At 38.0% G+C, this 21224-nt stretch overlaps 1 protein-coding gene across 1 annotated transcript; it reads right to left on the bottom strand.

The window, feature by feature from the left end:
• Positions 1-1359: 1359 nt before the first annotated feature.
• Positions 1360-3616, bottom strand: LOC148865048 (alpha-1,6-mannosyl-glycoprotein 2-beta-N-acetylglucosaminyltransferase-like). The gene has a single exon (XM_088974537.1). It carries the CDS (start codon positions 2822-2824, stop codon positions 1529-1531), a length of 1296 nt encoding a protein of 431 aa, XP_088830663.1. The 5' UTR covers positions 2825-3616; the 3' UTR covers positions 1360-1528.
• Between the last annotated feature and the right edge of the window lie 17608 nt (positions 3617-21224).

Below are 21224 nucleotides of genomic sequence, written 5' to 3' on the forward strand. Positions count from 1 at the left end.
CTTCCCTAATACCGAAGCCTAAACCCTAACCAAGTGATCATTTTTTTCTTCACCAGGCTCCCACAAGAAATCCCTCATAATCTTCTCTACTTTTCAACACCTCCCACTGTGGCATCCTAAAGACAGGTAGAACGTAAATTGGAAGATTTTTCTAAGTAATACAACCCCCAAGAGAAACATCCAAGCCACCAACTTCTTTGCATGGTTTTTTACAATAAGATTCCACCTTCCCTCCCTTGGGTTGGCTCCTAATGGCATTACTAGGTATTTCAAAGGCCAGCTAGAGGTAGGACAAACAAAGGACTTCGCCACCCCACCCAACTCCCCCAAATTCAACCCGACTACAAATCTTTTCAAAATTGATCTTCAACTTAGAGACAAGTTCAAACAACTTTACCACCCATTTCAAGTTCCTTGCCTTCTGTGGGTCCTCAGTCTCACAAAAGATAATAGTATCATCCACAAATTGCAAGTGTGTTACAACAGTGCCCTCTTTACCTACCCTCCAACCTCTAAAATATCCAACCCTACCAATCCAAAATTCAAGTATCTCAAGCAATATGTACTATTGCGCTATTCACCTAAAAGATTTCAATTGGAAATGGTAAGCACTCCTCATTTGGGTCATTATAGCCAGACATGTTACTGAAGCAACAATCCACCTATACTACGAGAACAACGGAGATACTACAAGTTAACATCTAAAACTTAAATCTGTGGCCTTAAATTATAGTGTCTTCTGTACTAGCAATTCTTGTATAAAAGGTCCTCATCATTAAAATGCACAACCTACATTGATTAAACCAATACATTTGCCTTCTATGGCAAGCTTCCTTTAAATGTTGCAGATTGTTTCATCCTCAGAAGTAATGAAAATCGTAGTGTTAGAAAAAAACATGCACAACTGAACTGGATGCAAAATTTGCACGCAATTTGGATTTGCACCACAAACAAATGGTGCCTTTATATCATACTAAGAGATATCTTGCCACCTTCCATAAGTACTAGCAAACAGGTTAAGAAAAGGAAATATTGCATTTTTCTCATAACACTTGCTGCCAAATCAAGCATTTAACCTATTGTACCAAATAAAACCTCAGTATTTAGTATTTGTTTTCTTAAGAAATAAGAACCAGAGAAAATAAAAACTATTGAAACATGTAAGTACAGGAATATTTTGCCATCAATCAAAGCAGAAAGTATTCTTTCTAGTTCACAAGAAATATCCAAATGGTGAAAAACTGCCTTGCATTGTAGAAGATTTGTTTCCCTCCTTTCCCTACTTTCACTCACCTTCACCCTCTGGTGAACATTCCCCAGGTTAATTGCCCCAGGATTCAGATAAATAAGACCAAGTAATAAAAGCAAAAGAGGACCTTATCACAAACAAAAACAAGCCATTAAACCAGTACAGAAGAATGTCATTACATTCATTCAGTATTAGGAACAAGATAGAAATATCTCTGGGATAGCCCATGCCCTGCCAGTTACAAGAAGTTGGTTACTCAAAACACCGACAGTTAAACTCTCAACCTGGTAGTGGAGTGCTGCCCAAGTAATACATTTTTGCAAAATCCAAACAAAGCTGGTGATCCCTCATATCTCCCCAGCCGCCCCAACCTTTAAATCCAGCTTGATACCCTGATTGACGCTTGTAAATATGCACTTCCCAGTCTGAATTGACGTTTGTAATCCTGTCAACCTCTTCTATTGCTATGTTGACAGAGCCATTGTCAATGCAAGCACCTTGCTCCCCTTGTCCTTGATGCAAGCCACACTTACCAAAGTGAGCTGCACTTGCCCTAGGTCCCCTTAGTGTATAAACAGGACCACCGAAGGAGGGATAAACAGTAGCCCACATTGTTATATCCCAGTTATAATCATCAAAGAAGCAAAATTCCCTTGCCCTAGAGTGGATCTTCCTCCAAACTGTCCTGTTAAAAGCATAACCAATGTTCCCAATCTTCTCAGCAATCAAACTTGCCCAACCTTCACCCCTTGAGTTCACATCAGATGGTGCCAAGTTAGCAGCATAGCAATCGGAACACTTCTGAGCCTTCAGCTTGGTAAGTAGCTGAATATTCCGGTATGCATTAGGAAAAATAAAGTGGTCTTCCTCTATAAAGAGGATATGACCTGAATGTTGCCGGGTCTCTTTCAACCCATCCCACACTGTGTTCATCATCCACCACCAGTGATGCTTCAACGACACAATCTTCGGAGATCGGTGGTTCAAATACTGATCAGGATTACCTTTGCAGTGCTTCTTGGATGGATCATCTTTCTGCTGGCAGTCCCCAGGAGAGACACCAGGAAAGCTATTGGGGAACAAGTGGGGTGAGTAAGGGGCAAAGATCTGCTTTACTTGGCAGAATCGAATGCTTTTAACTATCTTATTCATTTCTTCAAAGTATCCATCGTGGCTGACTATCAACAAAGTTTCACCAATACCCTCTACCTTAGACAAGCTCTCTACAACTACTTTGAGATACTGAGGCCGGTTATGAACGTACAGAACAAGTGTTATATGGTCCTCTGCAAGATTTGGAAAAAGATCCAAGTTTCTTGGGGGCAACCAATTTCTTTTCTCCAATGAAACCGACAATTTGGTCTGTTTAGGGAGTCCGGATTTTTCTCTGGAGACTAAGGCTGTATGCTGCACAATACCTTCTTCAACTTCATCAGAATCCCACGTAATATGATAAACTGAACCTGTTCTCCAGAGAAAAAACAGCAGCAGAACCCCCAAGAAGGCAACTACAGCCACATGTAATATCCGACGGAAAGCCGCATGCTTGATGCGGTTTTTCCTATCCAAACTCATTAGTTTGTTGCTCAGAGAAACAAACCCCGAAAGACTACCAACTACAAGACTAATTACACCATCCACAGCCAACGAAGAAAGAATCAATGAACAGGTCAACACCACAACTCGCAGAACCCATTGAATATTAGATCAAACGAAATAAAGGGTAAGAATCATACGCCTCTTGCATCATCTTTACAGTAAGATACGAGCATCCAACGCTTCAAACGAAGACAAGCAGTGCATTTTACACCAAACTTTTGATGCTTGCGACCAAATCCGGGGACCCCCAATACACAAACACCCCAAAGCACTCTGGTTTTTGCTTATACATCTCAAAATCTCTCAGCCCAAGACACGGATCGCAGATAATTCAAGACACCGTAAAAAAGACGAAAGAAGAGAAACCCACCATGAGATACGTCGAATATCCAACAGGGTTGCCTCAAAATCTATATTCCAAACATCAGATTTGCTCAAGAGCGGAAAACCTCAAAAGCCATCTAGACGACCTGACTCCCGAGTCCTGACTCCTGAGGAGCTCTCGTGGAAACTGCAGGGAACAGTGGAATAAAGACTAATTCAAGGGAAGTCCTCCAGGTCTTTGGTCTTCACGATAGAAGACTTTGAATCTTCTTGCTTCAGAAAAAATCGGTCCAAGCTTTCAAAGTCTTAATCGAGTGCCGTAGTGTTTACTTGATTACTTCCGGAATTACTTGTTTTTTTTTTTTTTTTAATCTGCTACGGTCGTTTGATTAACTGATAGGAAACTGAATCTGGCTGAAGTATGATTACCATTAATTAAAGGGGTTGTTATTGTGCAGTTGTCCTGAATTTCTGATAAATACTTAATCTACCTTTATGATTTCATAAACTACTTAAAGTACCCATATGATTCCTGATAATGGGAAACCCCTTTTATTAGTTTTTCGCCACATTCCCTTAACATTTCTCGCAATTATTAACTTTGCCTTCATGGTCTTTGTGTTCATATGTTGGCCAAACATGTCCTAACTATTAATCACATACATACATGATCTTTGTGTCCTTATTTTTTATACTCTGCTATTATTCATGATTGTAATCATAAACAGTTAAATTAATGAATTTGGTTATGAAATAAAATTAGATTAAACAAAATTATTAGTGATGAATTTTGCAAAAAAAGGGGAATTATTAGTGATGAATATCACCAAATACCAAACAAAGTTAGATTCCATGGATCCATTAAACCAAATCTATGAAGATGGATGCCATAGAAAAAGTGGTGAAAGAGATCAAGAAGATGGATGCCATGGAAAAACCTTCTAAGAAAGGTTGCTATGTATGTGTTATCTAAATGAATCTCTTTCAAATCAATGATTCTTCTATTTTGGGCCTTTGGTGACCCCTCAAATCTACGATTCAAATTGATATTGTTCCCTTTCATTCATTAGTGTGCATATTGATACCATGTTTGGGTTCTACTTTGCCTTTTTGGTTTGATGTTGATTGGTCTCTTTGGTAAACTCCAACTCTCATTAAAAAGCCTTTGGAAATGCTATCTCAGAGAGAGTTCCTCTATTTCATATGAATTTTTGCCATTCCCCAAATTTGATCATGTCATTTTAAGTACTTACATTCAAAAGCTTCTTTTGGGGGTTCTGAGTGACCATCTCGGCTACTAGATCATAGGCATGAGTTTATATGGTTCCGCACACATCTCACAACACATCTAAGTGTGCATTAGGCTCAGTTTGGTAGGAGTACGAACACAAATATGTATTGTGCAAATACATACAAAATACAAGGTTTTGCACTCTACAAATTTGTATTTGTACTCCCTCCAGAAGAGTACAAATGCAAATATGTATAGTGTAAATACATACAAAATAATACAAAATATAAGGTTTTATGCTCTATATATTTGCATTTGTACTCCTTCCAAACTCAGCCTTAGAAACATTTCCCGTACTTGTCATGGGGAGATGTTCACAATTGAGATGTGCTATGGGGCACACTACGTGGATAGTGCTTTCAAATAATATAAAGTTTCATGAAATAAATTGCAAAGCTTCCCAGATCTCCTCAAAAAATTAAAAAAAAAAAGCATTCCAACATGTTCCAACATGATCTATATATCTATACATCTCATACATGGTGGGTCCCAGCCTTATGGTGAGATGTGTGGACATAGATCATGTTCGAAGTGTGTTGGACAGTTTTTATTGGGAGGAGATCCCAACTTAAGCTTCCAACTATTACAATGACCATAAAGTTCAAGGTGGGGACCATATTCCTTATCCCAACCTAGAGGTGTAAATCAGGTTGTACTGCTCGCGGCCCGACATGACGGTCCGTGGGCCGTGCCAGGCTTGACACGATCGTGTGGACCATGCTGGGCCTGGGGTTTAGGTCCACGGGTCGGAACAACACGACCCAAGCGACCCATTTTACACCTCTGTTCCAACCCCAATTTTGAAACAAATCCCCATCTGGGATACAAGTTACCCTCCATTCCTAATCCCTGATAGAATCCCCAAAAGTTTTAATTATAAGTATTTTTTGGAAAATAGATTTATTTAAAATAAAGGAAAGTTTTAAAATATAAATAAAATTTTAAATATATTTTTAATAATATAATATAAATAATATATTCATATATAATAATATAATATATTTAATATATAATTGGGGTTGGGGCAGGGTGGAAACTTCACTCCCCATCCTCGACTGGGATCCCTATTAATCTCCATCGCCGCCCTCAACCTTGCCAAGGCAATAATCTCCACCCCCAACCCCATCAAGTCGAGAAGGCTAATACCTGATGGGGATAGGGAAAATTGCCATCCCTACATGAAGCAACATAAAAATTGTAAACATTGGATCAGCTTCAACCATAATGGTATCCTTTGTCCAAAACCATCTTAAGAACCTCTCTAATTGCCCATATATTAGGAGTTTTGATTTACCACCAACAACACACTACTAACAAAGCTTCCAACATGATGTATGGTGGTCACACATCTCAAACATGTTTTGTACTTGTATGTTGTTCTTGATGGGGTCTTGTGTTGATGTATGATCATAGATCATGTTAGAAGCATGTTGGTAGTAGTACCAAATGGAACAGCACCACCCGTAGCTGAAGAAAAAGTGTCCCTTTGCTTGAGAAAAGTCTTCAAGCACAGGTTTGAAGAATATGTTCTAGATCCATATGATAGCTAGGGATCCAAAGAAAGTACCTTGTACAGATGGAGACTTATCAATCTCTCTTTGAGAAATCAATGAAAGGGTTGCAGTCGACCCTAAACCTATGGATAATCCTGCATACGGAGGAGCTTCTTTTAGTAGGGACAAAGGAATCAATAGCATTTAATGCTCAGTTTGGAAGGATTACAAATACAAATATATAGAGTGCAAAGCCTCTTATTTTGTATGTATTTGTACTCCTTCCAAACTGAGCCAAAGATTCACATTTTAGCAATCTCAATTGAAGTATTCCCAATAAACACAAAGTAGCCACAAAGCCATCCCTCACAATGTTCTTCAATAACTCCTGCAGCTATCCTTTGAAGTAGCCTTGCAAGCACCATAGGTATTGAGCTTACACCATCTCTCAGGAGGGGATTTCTACTTAATATCCCTCTAACCTTTTTTGGCAACTTGTTGTCCTGTGAGTAAGCTGCAACTATAAAACTCCATGACAAAATCATTAATTCGATTTATTGCTTGTTCAAGAGGGAAAAACTTATTTTTTAAACACTATCTTCATTCTTTTATTTCCATATAAACTAGGTTATATAATAGAAATAAACTTGCTTTTGTTCTCTAGGCTCACATATATTATGGTGAATAGACCTATTCAGAGACCAGGTTCAAGTTGGGCTTTGCCTCTTTATTAATAGAACATGACCAAGCTTGTCATAATCCCAACCCAACCATTGGGTCTAGATTTTGAGCCCAAGGTCAGGCCATCCGATCAGGATGCTTGGCCCATCAATAGGTCTAGTTGTGAAACCCATGAGAGAAGTCACTATTTTAAAAACCAAACCAAATGTTAAACCATTTTCCCCCTTATATATTAGGTTTAATTTAATTTTTTTTTTGGTCTTAGTTTTTATGTTTTCATAAAAAAAAGCTAAAAAATGATATTTGAGGCCAAAAAAGGATAAAAAAATTATGGCCTTAATCGAACCATAAAGTGTAAAGTTATGGCCTTTAAAAGTTTTCATATACATATAATTTGTAACATGTGACCCAATAACCAGGTCAAGTAGGCCAACGATTCACCTACATGGGCCAAATGGGTTTTGACAAAACCAATGGTTTTTTGTCAACTTCCTAATTTGGAAATTACCTGGACTTGAATTTTATTTGGATGATGATTTGAGTAGTTCAATAATTGGAATCAACGGTAGGTTGAAAACACTACCTTAAAGTATAGGGTGGCAGTGTAATTTACCTTAAGATTTAAGATGATAAAAACTGTATGTATTTAATGTTTATAGTTGAAGTCACTTTATCAATTTCATGATATATATTTTAGGGGCAAAATGATATTTTATTATTAAGGGCACTTTGATAAAATATTTATTTAATCTTAATTTTGTATTTTATAACAAACCCCTAGTAGTTTTGTGGTAAGGGACATAATTAACAGGTAAACCTCAAAGGAAGTCTATTTTTTATTGAAATTAGAAGAGAGGTCCAAGTAATCTACCTTTGTAGAAACACTAAAAAGGGGTAAAAGACTTAAAAATACCTTGAGGTTTCATAAATTGACTTAAACATATTCTAAGTTTTTCAAAAAGACTTAAATATGCCTTGTGGGTTGACCTCACTGGACTTAAACATACCCTCCACCAATGAAAAAACATGTGTGAAGTCATTTAAAATTAAGGGAAAATTCTCGATAGGTACCCTATACTTTAGCTCGAGTGCCAATTTAGTATCCATACTTTAAATCGTGACAATCTAATACCCAAACTTTCAATTTGGTACCCAAATATTCAATTTGTGACAATTTGGTACCCGATGTTAGATTTCCGTTGGTTACAAACTCACATGCTAGGTTAAAATTTTCAAAATACCAAAAATACCCTTTATGAAAAACCAACGAAAGATGTTGTCTTCGTCCTGGGTTGAATGAAGAAACCTATTTCTCCCATGTTGTCTTCTTTCTGGGTTGAAGAACGAAAGTTGTTGTCTTCGTCCTGGGTTGAATGAAGAAACCTCTTGTCTTCGTTTTGGGTTGAACGAACAAAAAGCACAGGTCACTTTTTGACATTTCACGTATCGTTCCCCCCTCCCCCCCCCCCCCCCGATAAACTTTAAACTCAGTCATTTCTGCAAATCCTTTTCTTCGGAATCTCTTCTCTTTACCTACCAATTTTTGTAACTTATTCCAGGTAATTTTCTTAAAGAATATGTTTCATTCGTTCAACCCAGAACGAAGACAACAAATTTTGCAACTTCTTCCAGGTAATTCTTAAAGAATATGTTTCATTCGTTCAATCCAGAATGAAGACAACAATTTTTGCAATTTTCGTTCATACAAAACCTTCACTAGGATAAATCAGAAAATTTTCTTAAAGAATATGTTCAAACCAAACGTGGAAAGCTATTCCTTCATTCCTTGGCTTGGATAGGGATTTATTTTCTCTATTCAAACATCAAACACTCCTATTGTTCTTGTAAGAGAAAATTTTATAGTCTGAATATAGACTTTGTTTGTCATGAAAGAGTTATATCTGCAGCCAAGTATTTCTCATACAAGCAAACCTGGAGAGAGGAGAGCTAGAGGGAAGGGGAGAATCTGATCAATTGATCAGGTTTCAAGGAGGGAAGGAGAGAGGAGAGAGGAAAGAGAGAGGAGAGAGATAGGGAGAGCTAGAGGGAGGGGGGAATCTAATAAGTTGATCAGATTTCAGGGAGGGGAGGAGAGAGAGGGAGCTAGAGGGAGGGGGAATCTGATCAACTGATCAAATTTCAGGGAGGGGAGGAGAGAGGAAAGAGAGAGAGGGAGAGCTAGAGAAGGGGGAATTTGATCAGATTTCAGGGACGGGAGGAGAGAGGAGATAGAGAGGGAGAGCTAGATGGATGGGGAATCTAATCAGCTGATCAGATTTCAATGAGGGGAGGAGGGAGGAGAGAGGAAAGAGAGAGAGGAGAAAAAGAGAGGAGAGAGAGAGGGAGAGCTAGAGGGAGGGGGAAAATTAGTCAGATTATTAAATAGTTTGATCTATGGTAGCCCAGTAACACAAGAAAACAGTTAGGTTGGGGTTTTGGGCTGGTTGTCAGCATGGGTAAGGTTGGCACATATAACTCTTATAAGGGCTTAAGTTGCACAAATTTCTCTTATTTCTTAAGAGACATGAGTACTACATTGAAATCTTCTTTTAGATTCGTTGCAGAAATTCTAGGAGTCTCAATACCTTCTACAACCACAACTTTACTGCCACTTTACCTGGTGATTCAATGGCGGGAATTGTGGTGTCAAATGGAATTTTGAAGTTCTTGAACATCTATAACACTCGGCTAATTGTCTGGCTTGTTTTGACCTGGTATCCCAACTTTGCTGCCATTAACCTCCTAGGTGTGCTTCTTTAACTCTCATGCATGCTTTCCACTTACAAGTGTAAAGAAAAATCAATGTTGTGCAATCAGAGCTATTGGACTTCTGACTGTTGTTTCAATGCTGACCAATGTTTCGCGAAATGTTTTAGTTCTGACCTATGTTTCGGAAACAAGTAGAAATCTGAATAGGATATTTTACAGTTGCCCAATTAATCTGGTAAGCAATTAAGGGCATTTCTTTGTATTCAAATTAATTATGAGATGCTGATTTCTTTGCATTTGATTTTATTCAGGGCAGCGTACCTCCGCCATGCAATTTCTTTGAATGGGCAGTTCCCACAAACTTTTCTAATGAAGGCAATTCATTAGAACATCATCTAGAAAGCCGCATTGCAGAGCTTCATCAACTAGTAGCTGGTTTTGACTATCGTATTAAGGCTATGGAGTCTTCCCAAGAAGTAGTTATTGAAGGGTTAAAGAGCATGAGGGTCTTAGTTATTGTGTTAATTGCTGTATTTTTTGACATGTATATGTACAAGAATTAGAGTCATATGTACAAGAAGTAGTTAATGAACTGCATTTTCCATTGCATTCAAGTTATATGTACAATGAAGTTCTAATGGTTATTGTCCAACAATAATCGTATTCCAATTTTTTGCATATCTCCATTAGAGTGGGATGACCAACTTTGCGCGTGAGATCCAATTGTTGGTTAAAGTGATGAGGAATTGTCTATCAATAATAGGTACCCTGGAACAAGTTACCTTAACAAATAATCCTTCATTAATACGAGAAATGATTCTAAAGTGATCAACATTAGCATTCTCACACCAATACAAATAAGGGGACCACACCCATTCAACATTAGTATTCTTGTAAAGTCATCCCATCACCATTTACAAAAAATGTGGAAGCAAAAAATAAGCGATAGTTCTTTCACAATCTATCTAAATGTTGTGGTTATCATATTAACACCAACCTATAAAACATTATTCCCCCATCCACCCTTCAAAAAATAAAAGAACAAAAAAACCATAAACTACAATTGCAAATGTGGTACAATTATCCTTTCTGTAGTAGCTTTATGGTTAGAAGCCCACGCATAATAATATCCATCCAATAGTCCCTTGTATCATTAACAGAATAAGTCAGTATTTGAGCAAATGCATTTCAACAAAATCATGCAAGCACTAAATTCAATACTCATACAAGCATTAAGTTCAATTAACTCATACAGGCAGACCTGGAGAGAGGAGAGAGAGAGAGAGCTAGAGGGAGGGGAAACCTGAGAGAGAGAAAAGATAGATGAAAGAGAGAGAGGAGAGAGAGGAGGGGGAATCAGATCAGTTAGAAATCTAGTCAGTTGATCAGATTTTAGGGAGGGGAGGAAAGAGGAGAGAGAGAGAGAACTAGAGGGAGGGGGAATCTGATCAGCTTATCAGATTTTAGGGAGGGGAGGAGAGAGGAGAGAGGAAAGAGAGAGAGCTAGAGGGGGGAATCTAATAAGCTGATCAAATTTCAGGGAGGGGAGGAGAGAGAGAGAGGAGAAAGAGAGAGGGAGAGCTAGAGGGAGGGGGAATCTGATTAGCTGATCAGATTTCAGGGAGGGGAAGGAGAGACGAGAGAGGAAAGAGAGGAGAGAGAGCTAGAGGGAGGGGGAATCTGATCAGCTAATTAGATTTCTAGTAAAAAATATGATCACCTTATCAGATTTTAGGGAGGAAAGAGAGAGGAGAGAGGAAAGAAGAAAGGGAGAGGAGAGAGAGGAGAAAGAGAGGAGAGAGGAAAGAGAGGGAGGGGGGAATATGATCAGCTGATCAGATTTCAGGGAGGGGAGGAGAGAGGAGAGGGAGAGGGAGGGGGAATTTGATCAGCTGATCAGATTTCAGGGAGGGGAGGAGAGAGGAGAGAGGAGAGAGAAGAAAGAGAGAGAGAGAGAGGAGAGAGAGAAAGGGGAAAGACAGAGACAAAACTATGACTTAAGAGAGGTGTAATGCAAAATAAGCATAAAACAACAAATATTAAAGGTTACAACTATTAATACATGTACTAGTTAATGACCCTACACTCAATACATAAGAGAGGTGTAATGTAAATCTAAGATGAACTTAACTAACATATCACCTCCAAACCTGGAAATTGTGAACATATACAATTCAGGATGTCTAGATTGATAATAGAGGATTATGTTTGGCATATTCTGGTTCATATAGTATTGCTTTTTACTACAAAGCAAACATGAATCCATTAAGGAATATTATGACTTGGTGTGTGGCAATGTGGTATAGGCATAATAGGGCTTTGTGTGAATATATACATTTCAGGATGTCTGGATTGATAATAAAGGATTATGTTTGGAAGTTGTCCTTCCCTCCCTCTCTCTCCCTCTCTCTCTCTCCTCTCTCTTTGCTCTCTTCTCTCTCCTCCCCTCCCTACCAGATTTCTGATTAGAAATCTGATCAACTGATCAGATTCCCCCTCCCTCTCCTCTCTCTCCCCCCCAAATGCTGATCAAGTTTTTGACTAGAAATCTGATGAACTGATCAGATCCCCCTCCCTCTCTCTCCTCTCTCCTCCCCTCCCTGAAATTTGATCAATTGATCAGACTCCCCTCCCTCTAGCTCTCCCTTCCTCTCTCTCTTCTCTCTCCTCTCTCCCGCTCCCTCTAGCTCTCTCTCTCTCCTCTCTCTCTTTCCTCTCTCCTCCCCTCCCTGAAATCTGATCAGCTAATCAGATTCCCCACCCTCTAGCTCTCTCTCCTCCCTCCCTGAAATCTGATTAGCTTATTAGATTTCTAATTTTCTGATTAGAAATCTGATCAACTGATTAGATTCCCCCTCCCTCTCTCCCTCTCTCCTCTCTCCTCCCCTCCTTGAAATCTGATCAGCTAATCAAATTCCCCCTCCCTCTAGTTCTCCCTTCCTCTCTCTCTCCGCTCTCTCTTTCCTCTCTCCTTTCTCCCCCTCCCTCTAGCTCTCTCTCTCCTCTCTCTTTCTCCTTTGTCCTCTCTCTCTCCTATCTCCTCCCCTCCCTGAAATCTGATCAGCTGATTAGATTCCCCCTCCCTCTAGCTCTCTTTCTCCTCTCTATCTTTCCTCTCTCCCCTCCCTAAAATCTTATCGGCTGATCAGATTCCCCCTCCGTCTAGCTCTCCCTCTCTCCTTCCCTTCCCTCTAGCTCTCTCTCTTTCCTCTTTCCTCTCTCCTCTCTCTCTCCTCTCTCCTCCCCTCCTTGAAATCTGATCAACCGATTAGATTTCTGATTAGCTGATCAGATTCCCCCTTTAACTCTTCCTCTCTCCTCTCTCTCTCTCTCCTCTCCCCCTTCATATATCCGATTTGTGGATTTACTCTCTTTTATATAGATTGGAACCACATCATCCTTACAAACAAACAAAACACAGGCAGATGTGAAGCAAAAGTAATCAAAGTTAGATGTTAAGACCCAAGTTAGAATTTCATCTCACCATCTAGAGCCATGCATATTATTGTGTAGGAGGACCACCATCCATGTTAAAGTTCTCCTGCAACAATGTTCATCCATCAAGGTTAGTTAATATCAGTGTCCAGACTCTTGTCTCTGAATTGGCATACAATGGTAATGAGAGTAAAGTAGAGACCACACAACCTGGGAAGAAAAATCAACACCTATATTTGGCACTTGGGGTCGTGGTAGTTGCAGATATTTAATCTGGTGAGGAATTTCAACACTTGATGTACCAGTATGAGATGATGGTCCACCCCTCTAGTTTGATGACACGCCTCTACATGTCGATGATCTACCCCTCGTAGTAGTGGTTCTGCCCCGAGGTTGTCTTTGTGCCCTCAATGATGATGATGTTTGTGATGGGCCTACATCATCAGTCCTATTCTCAGAATTTCCCTGATGTCGGCCCCTACAGCTTCTAATGTTGTGTCCCGTCTGCCCACATCTAGAACATGTCATAAGTCTGCCCCTCTGTGTTACACTATGCCCACTTATCAATTCATCAGGCCCCTTCCTCCTTAATTTCCTTGGCCTTCTTGGTTGTGGCCTGATGTAGGGTGAGGTGATAGGTATTGGTTGATGTACAATGGGCCACTAAGACTTATCTGGGATCGGGACAGTTATGTTGCTATAGGCCTGGATACATATTTGATTGGTGTAAATGGGATTAGCATAATTGTATACACACTCCTTTTACACCTTTATCCAAGAAATTGCATGTGTACATGGTATCCCTTTGAGTGCCCACCGCCGGCATGAACAAGTTCTTCTCTCAAGATTTACAACTACTCTCTTATCAAAATAGGTCACCTCAAATGTAGATATCCCAACATATACAGGAAAACAGTTTCGGGCACATTCTTCAAGCCACTATATCTTCTTCCTAACATTGGGGCAAATAGGTACATTGTCATTTGTAAGTTGTTGATGTCTTCTTTTGATTAAAGATATCAACTACCTCCTCCAATGTAATGATAGGCTTGTCACGAGCATCTAATATCCATTTGTTGAATGACTCTGGTAAGTTATTACAAATGTCATCACTAAGGACTCTTAGTCCAAAGGCTGACCTGGACCACATTGCCGGGGGCACCCTTTTCAACAAGTCATGAGCATCTTTGTTCAATTCTTTCATTTTATCCATGTATCAGTCAAACTCGGCAGATGTGTATGCACTAGCAACCCCCCATAAACAGTTTCTTTGATCATTCTCGTTGAAAAGAATCTTAAAGTTGGCATACATATGCCTCACACAAAAGCGGTGCTTTGTACTCGGCAACAACCTCTCAAAAGTTTCAATAAGTCCCTACAACATAACCCAAGTAAGAATGTTAATATAAATGTATATATGCACATATAAAATGTAAAATACATAAATGCACTAGTATAATACCTTCTGCCTATCAGAAATAAAGGTCCAACCATGATCATCTGGTCCTCCAATTGCGTTAAACAACAAAGTCAAAAACCAAGTGCACGACTCCATCAAGCAACAAATGCAATTGGGAATATGTAGTTATTCCCATCTAAAGCAACAACCGAGAGGATATGGCCGAAGTTAGGTGGCTTCATGTGGCATCCATCAAGCCCTATGAATGGGCGACAACCCTCCAAAAAGCCAACTTTCATTGCATTGAAACAAATAAACATCCTCTCAAATTGTCCAGGGACCCCCTCCTTGAAACCAATCTTCACAATGCTACCTGAATTTGAATTCAGCAAGACATGATAGTAATTGGCGAACTTCTTGAACTGTTCACTATGTATTCCCTCAAACTGGAAAATGGACTTTCTCTTAGCTCTGTAAACCAATCGCTTACTAATATCAACTCTAAAATCTCTTAGAGTCTCATCGCATAAAGCAAGGGCCTCCAACCAGGACTATCCATAAAATTGTTCTTGTATTTATTGGCTAGCCATGTCGATGGCATTTTATTATTCCTCAATGCCCGTGCACACTCACACTTGTCACTAAAAGTTTTAATTTGGAAAGACTCTTGGTCTTGCATCCAAGATGCATGAATCCTCCAACCACACTTCTACTTGCAAGCTACCGTGCCCTTATCTTTATTATTCTTCACATAATAATACTGCATGCCATGTATGATCACAAAGTTAACCAGTGCTTCCTTAAATATAGTTGGATCGAAAAATCTCATCCCCACCAATAAGTTGGGTGAACCCATCTGCCTCTCAGGTATAAATGACTCATATTGTGCACCTCTCTCGTCATTCGATGCATGTGGACTAAGCAACTCTTCTGGCTTATGATAATCATTCAACAATTTTGGCCCAAGAACATCATCCTCTAGTGGTGTGGAATGGTCATCGTGATCATTGTTATTCTTCATCACCACCGATATTAGCTCCATCCAATGGGATGTTGATATCATCATACTCATCTGCCCTAAGACCTGAGGAGCTGGCCTCATTACCCTCTTGATGGATGAAAACAGTATACATCTACAAAAAAAAAATACAAAAAATGATATAATACACTATAAAATCCAATATAACCTATAAAACCATAGGTTTGGACCATTGTCTCAAGCACACTTCAGCCCAATGTTTCTAAACCATATGGTTGAACCATGGTCTGCACCATAAGTTTGAACCATGGTTTGGACCATGATTTGAACCACAGGTTAGGGCTTGGGTGTCTTACTTGTCAAGGATTGGGCAGCTAAGAACAAGTAAACAAAGTGGGGAACCACTTTACATGTGCAGTAAGTACATTTAGGGCCTGTTTGGCATGTCTTTTTTAGAAGATCTTCTCGTAGCTCTGACAGTCAATAGATGCATTGAGCCTTTGACATAAGATCTGGGCAACCCGAAGACCGTTTGGCAGATGCACATCTTTTCGTGCGTCATTTCTAGTCTTTCCGCGTGAGATTAAAACGTGAAAGACACGAGAAGCTTCATTTGGAGCTTCCCAAAATCAGCCCAAAATGGGCTTCGGGCATCTTTTTGGCACTGTGTCTTTTGGTGGCTAGATCTTCCGCGTGCCAAACGGGAATATACCGATTTTCAGTTTTCCCGGCTTGTAAACAACCAAAAGACAACGTAGAAAGACACGCCAAACAACACCTTGCTTTCTGTCTATGAAGACAGATGCATGTCTAATAGATAAGGTTCCATCTATGAAGACATGCATGTCTGGCAGACAAGGTGGGGAACCACCATTAATAATGATCGATTAAAGAAAGGGAAACATTCCCCATGCACATCATTCTCGTATGTATCAAAACCAAGTGTCCACAACTAATGCAAGGAGAAGTCTATGTTAAAATCAAAACATATCTAACCATGAAAAACACTAAAAAAAATCAAAACCCTAAAAAATCTTGGATTAAAATCTCAGTAACCCACTTGTAGAGAAATCAAGGAGAAGTCGATGTTAAAAAATGCATAAAAATGATAAAAAACAATAGCAAATGAACATACCTTGGTTGTCTCTTCGGCTCTGGCAACAAGTCGTCTTCTCCGGCAACAGCTGAGTAAACAGTGGGCACAAGAATGTTCCAGCAACGGGCAACAGGAGTCATCCTCCGAAAATGACACTTCTCTGATTCTCGACAGCGTAATACTTTTCTGACGTCAAAATCAACTTTCCCGATGACACAGTCGCCTGAGACCACCGACGTGAGGGAGTTGGTTCTTTGTAAATGAAAAAAATGGCACTACTTCTCAGATTCTCAGTGGCGCAATAGTTTTCTGACGCCGAAATCAACTTTCTCGACAACACAGTCGCCTGACAGCACCGACGTTCGTTTTCTATAAATGCAAGCATGAACAGTGGTTCGTACTTGCATTGACCGATGGATTATTTTAATAGTTTGGGATTAATAGGTCAAAATAACGTTGGGGGTCTCTAACCGACGAAAATCTAACGGCGGGTACCAAATTGTCCCAAATTGAAAGTTTGGGTATTAGATTGTCACGATTTAAAGTACGGGTACTAAAGTGGCACTCAGCCTAAAGTACAAGGTACCTATCAGGAATTTTACCTAAAATTAAAAAGAATCCTATTTTACCCTTTTGGAAGAAGAAAAGGGAGGAGGAGGAGGAATGTGGGAGGAGAAATGAGAAAATAACGATGACCAGGATTGGTTTTATTTCAAAGGATTCACATCCATAGATATTAGAATTTGATTGGCCATTCTCCAAGTTCATAATTTGATCTTAATGGTGTTTTGAGAATTTATTTGGCTTAAACATTTCAAATTCTAAACACTTTTTTTTTTTCACATTGAAGCTGATGGCTTTTATGAAGTTGGGTTCTCATCATGGATTCTAGGTTTAGAGGGATGGACTTCCTGGATTTTCTGCATTCAGAGAATGATATTTGCTTTAATATATAACCTTGAGAAGCTTGATATGCATATATGTCTTCCATTTTGGAGTGTTGGATATATCATTTTTAAAGGCTTCAGGTTGTCTCATCAATGTGGAATTGAGATCTGTATTGTACGGGTTTACAATCTTCGATGATTCTATCTACGGAATTTTTGGGGGGTAGTCTGGTATGCCTCAATGCCCATCACTCACATGAGTTTGAAAAATTCAGGGTATATTTTTAAATTTTGAAAAAAATGAAGGGTAAAATAGTCACAAAATAGTCACAAGATTTATGAAAATTTAGGGTATATTTAAGTCTTTTACTCCATAAAAAACTATTGAAGCTTTCCCAAATTCCAAAACAAAGAATTAATTACCAACCCAAAATATAAAATTAAAGAAGACTTTTACATACAAATAGCAAAGCAATGAATAAAAGATGTTTGTTAACTTTATCTTTTTCTAATTAATTTTCATTTTTCCTACCATCTCCATATGGGATTTCCAAGACTTATTTTATTTATGTACTTTATTTTTTATTTATATGGTAAAAAATATGTATTATTTGATATTTTATTTATACATTTTACTCATATATATATATATATATATATATATATATATATATATAATATTATCTTAGGTCTAATTTATGTTTTTATTTTTTATAATAAAAAGCCAAAAATTAAAAATTTAGGCCCATACTTGCATTTTTTTTTGCAAAATAGTGGAGCTTGGCACCTTTAAATGCATAAATTGCAAACAAAATACCCAAATTAGAAAAAGATTACCCAAACTAAACAAATTATAGAGTTATAGTCTTTGGAAGTTTTCGATACATTGTATATTGTAACTTGTGATCCAATGGTCGGCTAAGTTAAGTGAGTTAATGGTTCAACCATCCAAATCAAATAGATTTGACTAAATCAAATATTTTTTACAAAATAATAGATTTTAGGAAACATGAAACCAAAGATAGGGTTAGTTGACGGTTTGAATGGCTCGACTATCTAGGTAAACTCAGGCTTGTGCTCGACCCTTAAGGCCTCAATCCAACCCAAAATCAAAGGGTACCATGAGTAGCCAAAATATGGGATATCATCATGTTGTGTGGTAAAATGGGAAGCTCCCTACCTATTTTTAGTTTTCACAATGCACATGCTTTATTTATAAGCAAAATTGAAGATGGAGCTCTATAACATTTCCAATTAAATGGTGTCCATCTAAGTTCAATTCAAGTATTAGTTTTTGGGATTATGTCTGATTTATCCATTCACAATCTAAGTTGTGCTTTAGTGAGAATGGTCAATTTACTATTCTCTAGATAAATTTGTATTTTTTGTATATTGATGCTAATTTTTATTAATCTTTTGAAAAAAAAAAATATTATTATTTTTTGGTTTATTACTATTCTTGTATTATTTTTAGGTATATTTATAAGAAAACACTCTCTTATAACAATTCTATAAACAACCTTTGTGTTTTGACACTAATAAAAGCCTCTCCTATAGTTTGAGGAAAAAAAGGTACAAATACCTCCTTTCTGTTGACTTTGCTCATCCCTCTCTTCCCTTATATAGAACACTCTCCTAGTCCTACTAGGAGCTGAATTCAAATCAGATTTAGATTAGGATTTATCCTTATGGATAAACTCTATCTTATTAATTGAATGGGTGCTCCATACCCATATCAATGACCCATGTTCGGCCCATGTCACATGGCAGCTTACCTACTTAACTAATCATATTAGTAATGGGCCTTAGGTCCATTTTCTTTAATAGGTCACTTTCCTATGCATTGTAAGGCCATGTATTTTTAAACACTATATGGCATGGGACCCACAAAGGTTTCAATAAGTCCATAATCATTCGATCCCACCTTTGGAAGAGGGTAGGCCGAATTCACTGCTTAAGAGTAGTGAATCCCTGACCTAATCAGCTTGGGCTTAGATGGGCCCAACATTTACATGTAAATGATCGTTGGATTCGATGGGAATGGACTTATGTAAGATGAAGCCCATTGATTATTCAGCCCTATAATAGTCTCTTATACCTAACTTTTTGACCCATAATCATCAAAATACTTATCATAGGGAAGAGGTCCTTCATTGATTATAAAATGCAGTGTCACACTCTCTACTTGGATGAATCCCATGATTAAAACTTTTTGCAAACATTTTTTCATAAAATAGTAATATAACATATAAATACATTTTGTAAATCAAATTTCAAATATAATTGAAAGTCTATTGTTAGTAATTTAGGCTTCCATCAGAGAGTGTAAATCCTAATATTCACTTCATCTGACAAATAAGTCGATCTTATCACTATGACTACCCACTTAAGTAATTTCCTAAACTATCCCAACATATCCAAATATTTGACCCTTGATGGATCTTACTAGTTGGCATATCAAAGACAATTCAATCCAAACCTAGTACAATATCATAATCAATTTTGGGGTAAAGTGTAACTCTCTAGTTTTGTCCATATATCTCAAAGGTTTAGGGCATAATTGGAAATTGGTCCAAGTTTAATAGTTCTTCTAAACATCCATTGGTTGTGCTTAGGGTCTAACCCTAGTAATTAAGACAAGTTGCTTCACCAATTCGGTAGCAACAGTGTTAGACTTGTCAAGATAAACTCCTTAAGTCTACCCAATGGCTAAGAACATTTTAAACTAACACGAGTCCTATAAGTGTATAGTTTAAGGAGTAATTCAAATAAACATATATACCAAATGTGATCATGAAACAATAATGCACTTAAATTATTTATAAATTTTTGTATACATTAATCTAATTAGAGCTCAGGGCATACATTGTCTAACACTGTCCACTAGAAAAAATTGCATTTTCCATTATGATTGGCTTAGTTTTCATTGGACCGGTTTGCCTTGATGTGTTTCAATACAAGTATTTACATTCAATAAACTTTTAAACAAGACGTTTCATTAATACATACTTGGAGTTTACCAGGGCAATTATAAAATATCTTATGGGGGTTAGGAGTTTGAGATATTCAAATGATGCATTTTTGTTTTACAATAACAATAATTCGTTTTGTACTTCAAACTGCCAGGGAAAGGATTTCCACCGGCCAATTGGGTACTCATACTAGTTGAATAACATATCAACATTTCAGTAAATTCATTTAAAACACAACTACCTCATCTGTTCATGTCAACAAGGATATGTCTATATTCTAACAAAGCATATGCAACAATTTTCCAACCAAAGGATAGGCATTTTAGGGTATCATGGAATTAATGATACTAAAATGTATGGAAAATTAGCATAGACACTCTTAAATAAAGCTATAAGAATGTATAATTGAATTTGGGTTATTTTTCAACCACTATAGACAATCAACATTTTCACGGCCTGTTACATGGCAACCACTTACCACACATCTAATGAGAATAGAAAATAAAAACCTCACAATTCACCGCCAGTCAACCAAATTGGACATCCCCTACCATGCCATTTACTTCATGGCTTCCAATCACTCCCTAATAATTGGATCTTTTATTTATGTTGTTTAATGTTGTCTTGCTTTCTTATGTTAACAAATTAGATTTTTTTCCTAGGATTTTCAAGCAAAGCACTAAGAGCAGGCCAAACTAGAACTAGTGGAAAGTGTTATTAATTAGTTTTCTCCTTTGTCCATTCCCTGCTCTCCATGACAAATCTTGTGACCATTATTGTTCAGGTTTTGGTTGAGCTGGCTTTGGATGCCACGTGTCGCCTATATGGCCACCTTATCTCCTCGGCCACGTCAGTGCCGCGTCACCTCCTCCTACCTTCTACTATAAATGTGTATGGATTCCAACCCATTTAGAGTAATTGTCGAATACAATATTGCATTCTTATTTGAAAATCGACATGGCAGAAAAAAGGAATTGGATTCACAGAAACCATAGTCTACCTACTCGATGAACATAAAATCAAAATAGGGAGACATAAAACTTTATTTGCTTTCAAGACATTTAACACAACAAATGGTAAACTTGGTGCATTCTTTTTTCACTAAAAGTA

This window comes from Nelumbo lutea, chromosome 3 (assembly GCF_056320005.1).
Source record: "Nelumbo lutea isolate HS-2025 chromosome 3, American lotus-T2T, whole genome shotgun sequence".
NCBI classification, from domain to species: Eukaryota; Viridiplantae; Streptophyta; class Magnoliopsida; order Proteales; family Nelumbonaceae; genus Nelumbo; species Nelumbo lutea.

What these genes read in the sequence shown, in the direction of transcription:
- LOC148865048 (XM_088974537.1), bottom strand. Translation starts at nt 2,824, where the DNA reads ATGAGTTTGGATAGGAAAAACCGCATCAAGCATGCGGCTTTCCGTCGG.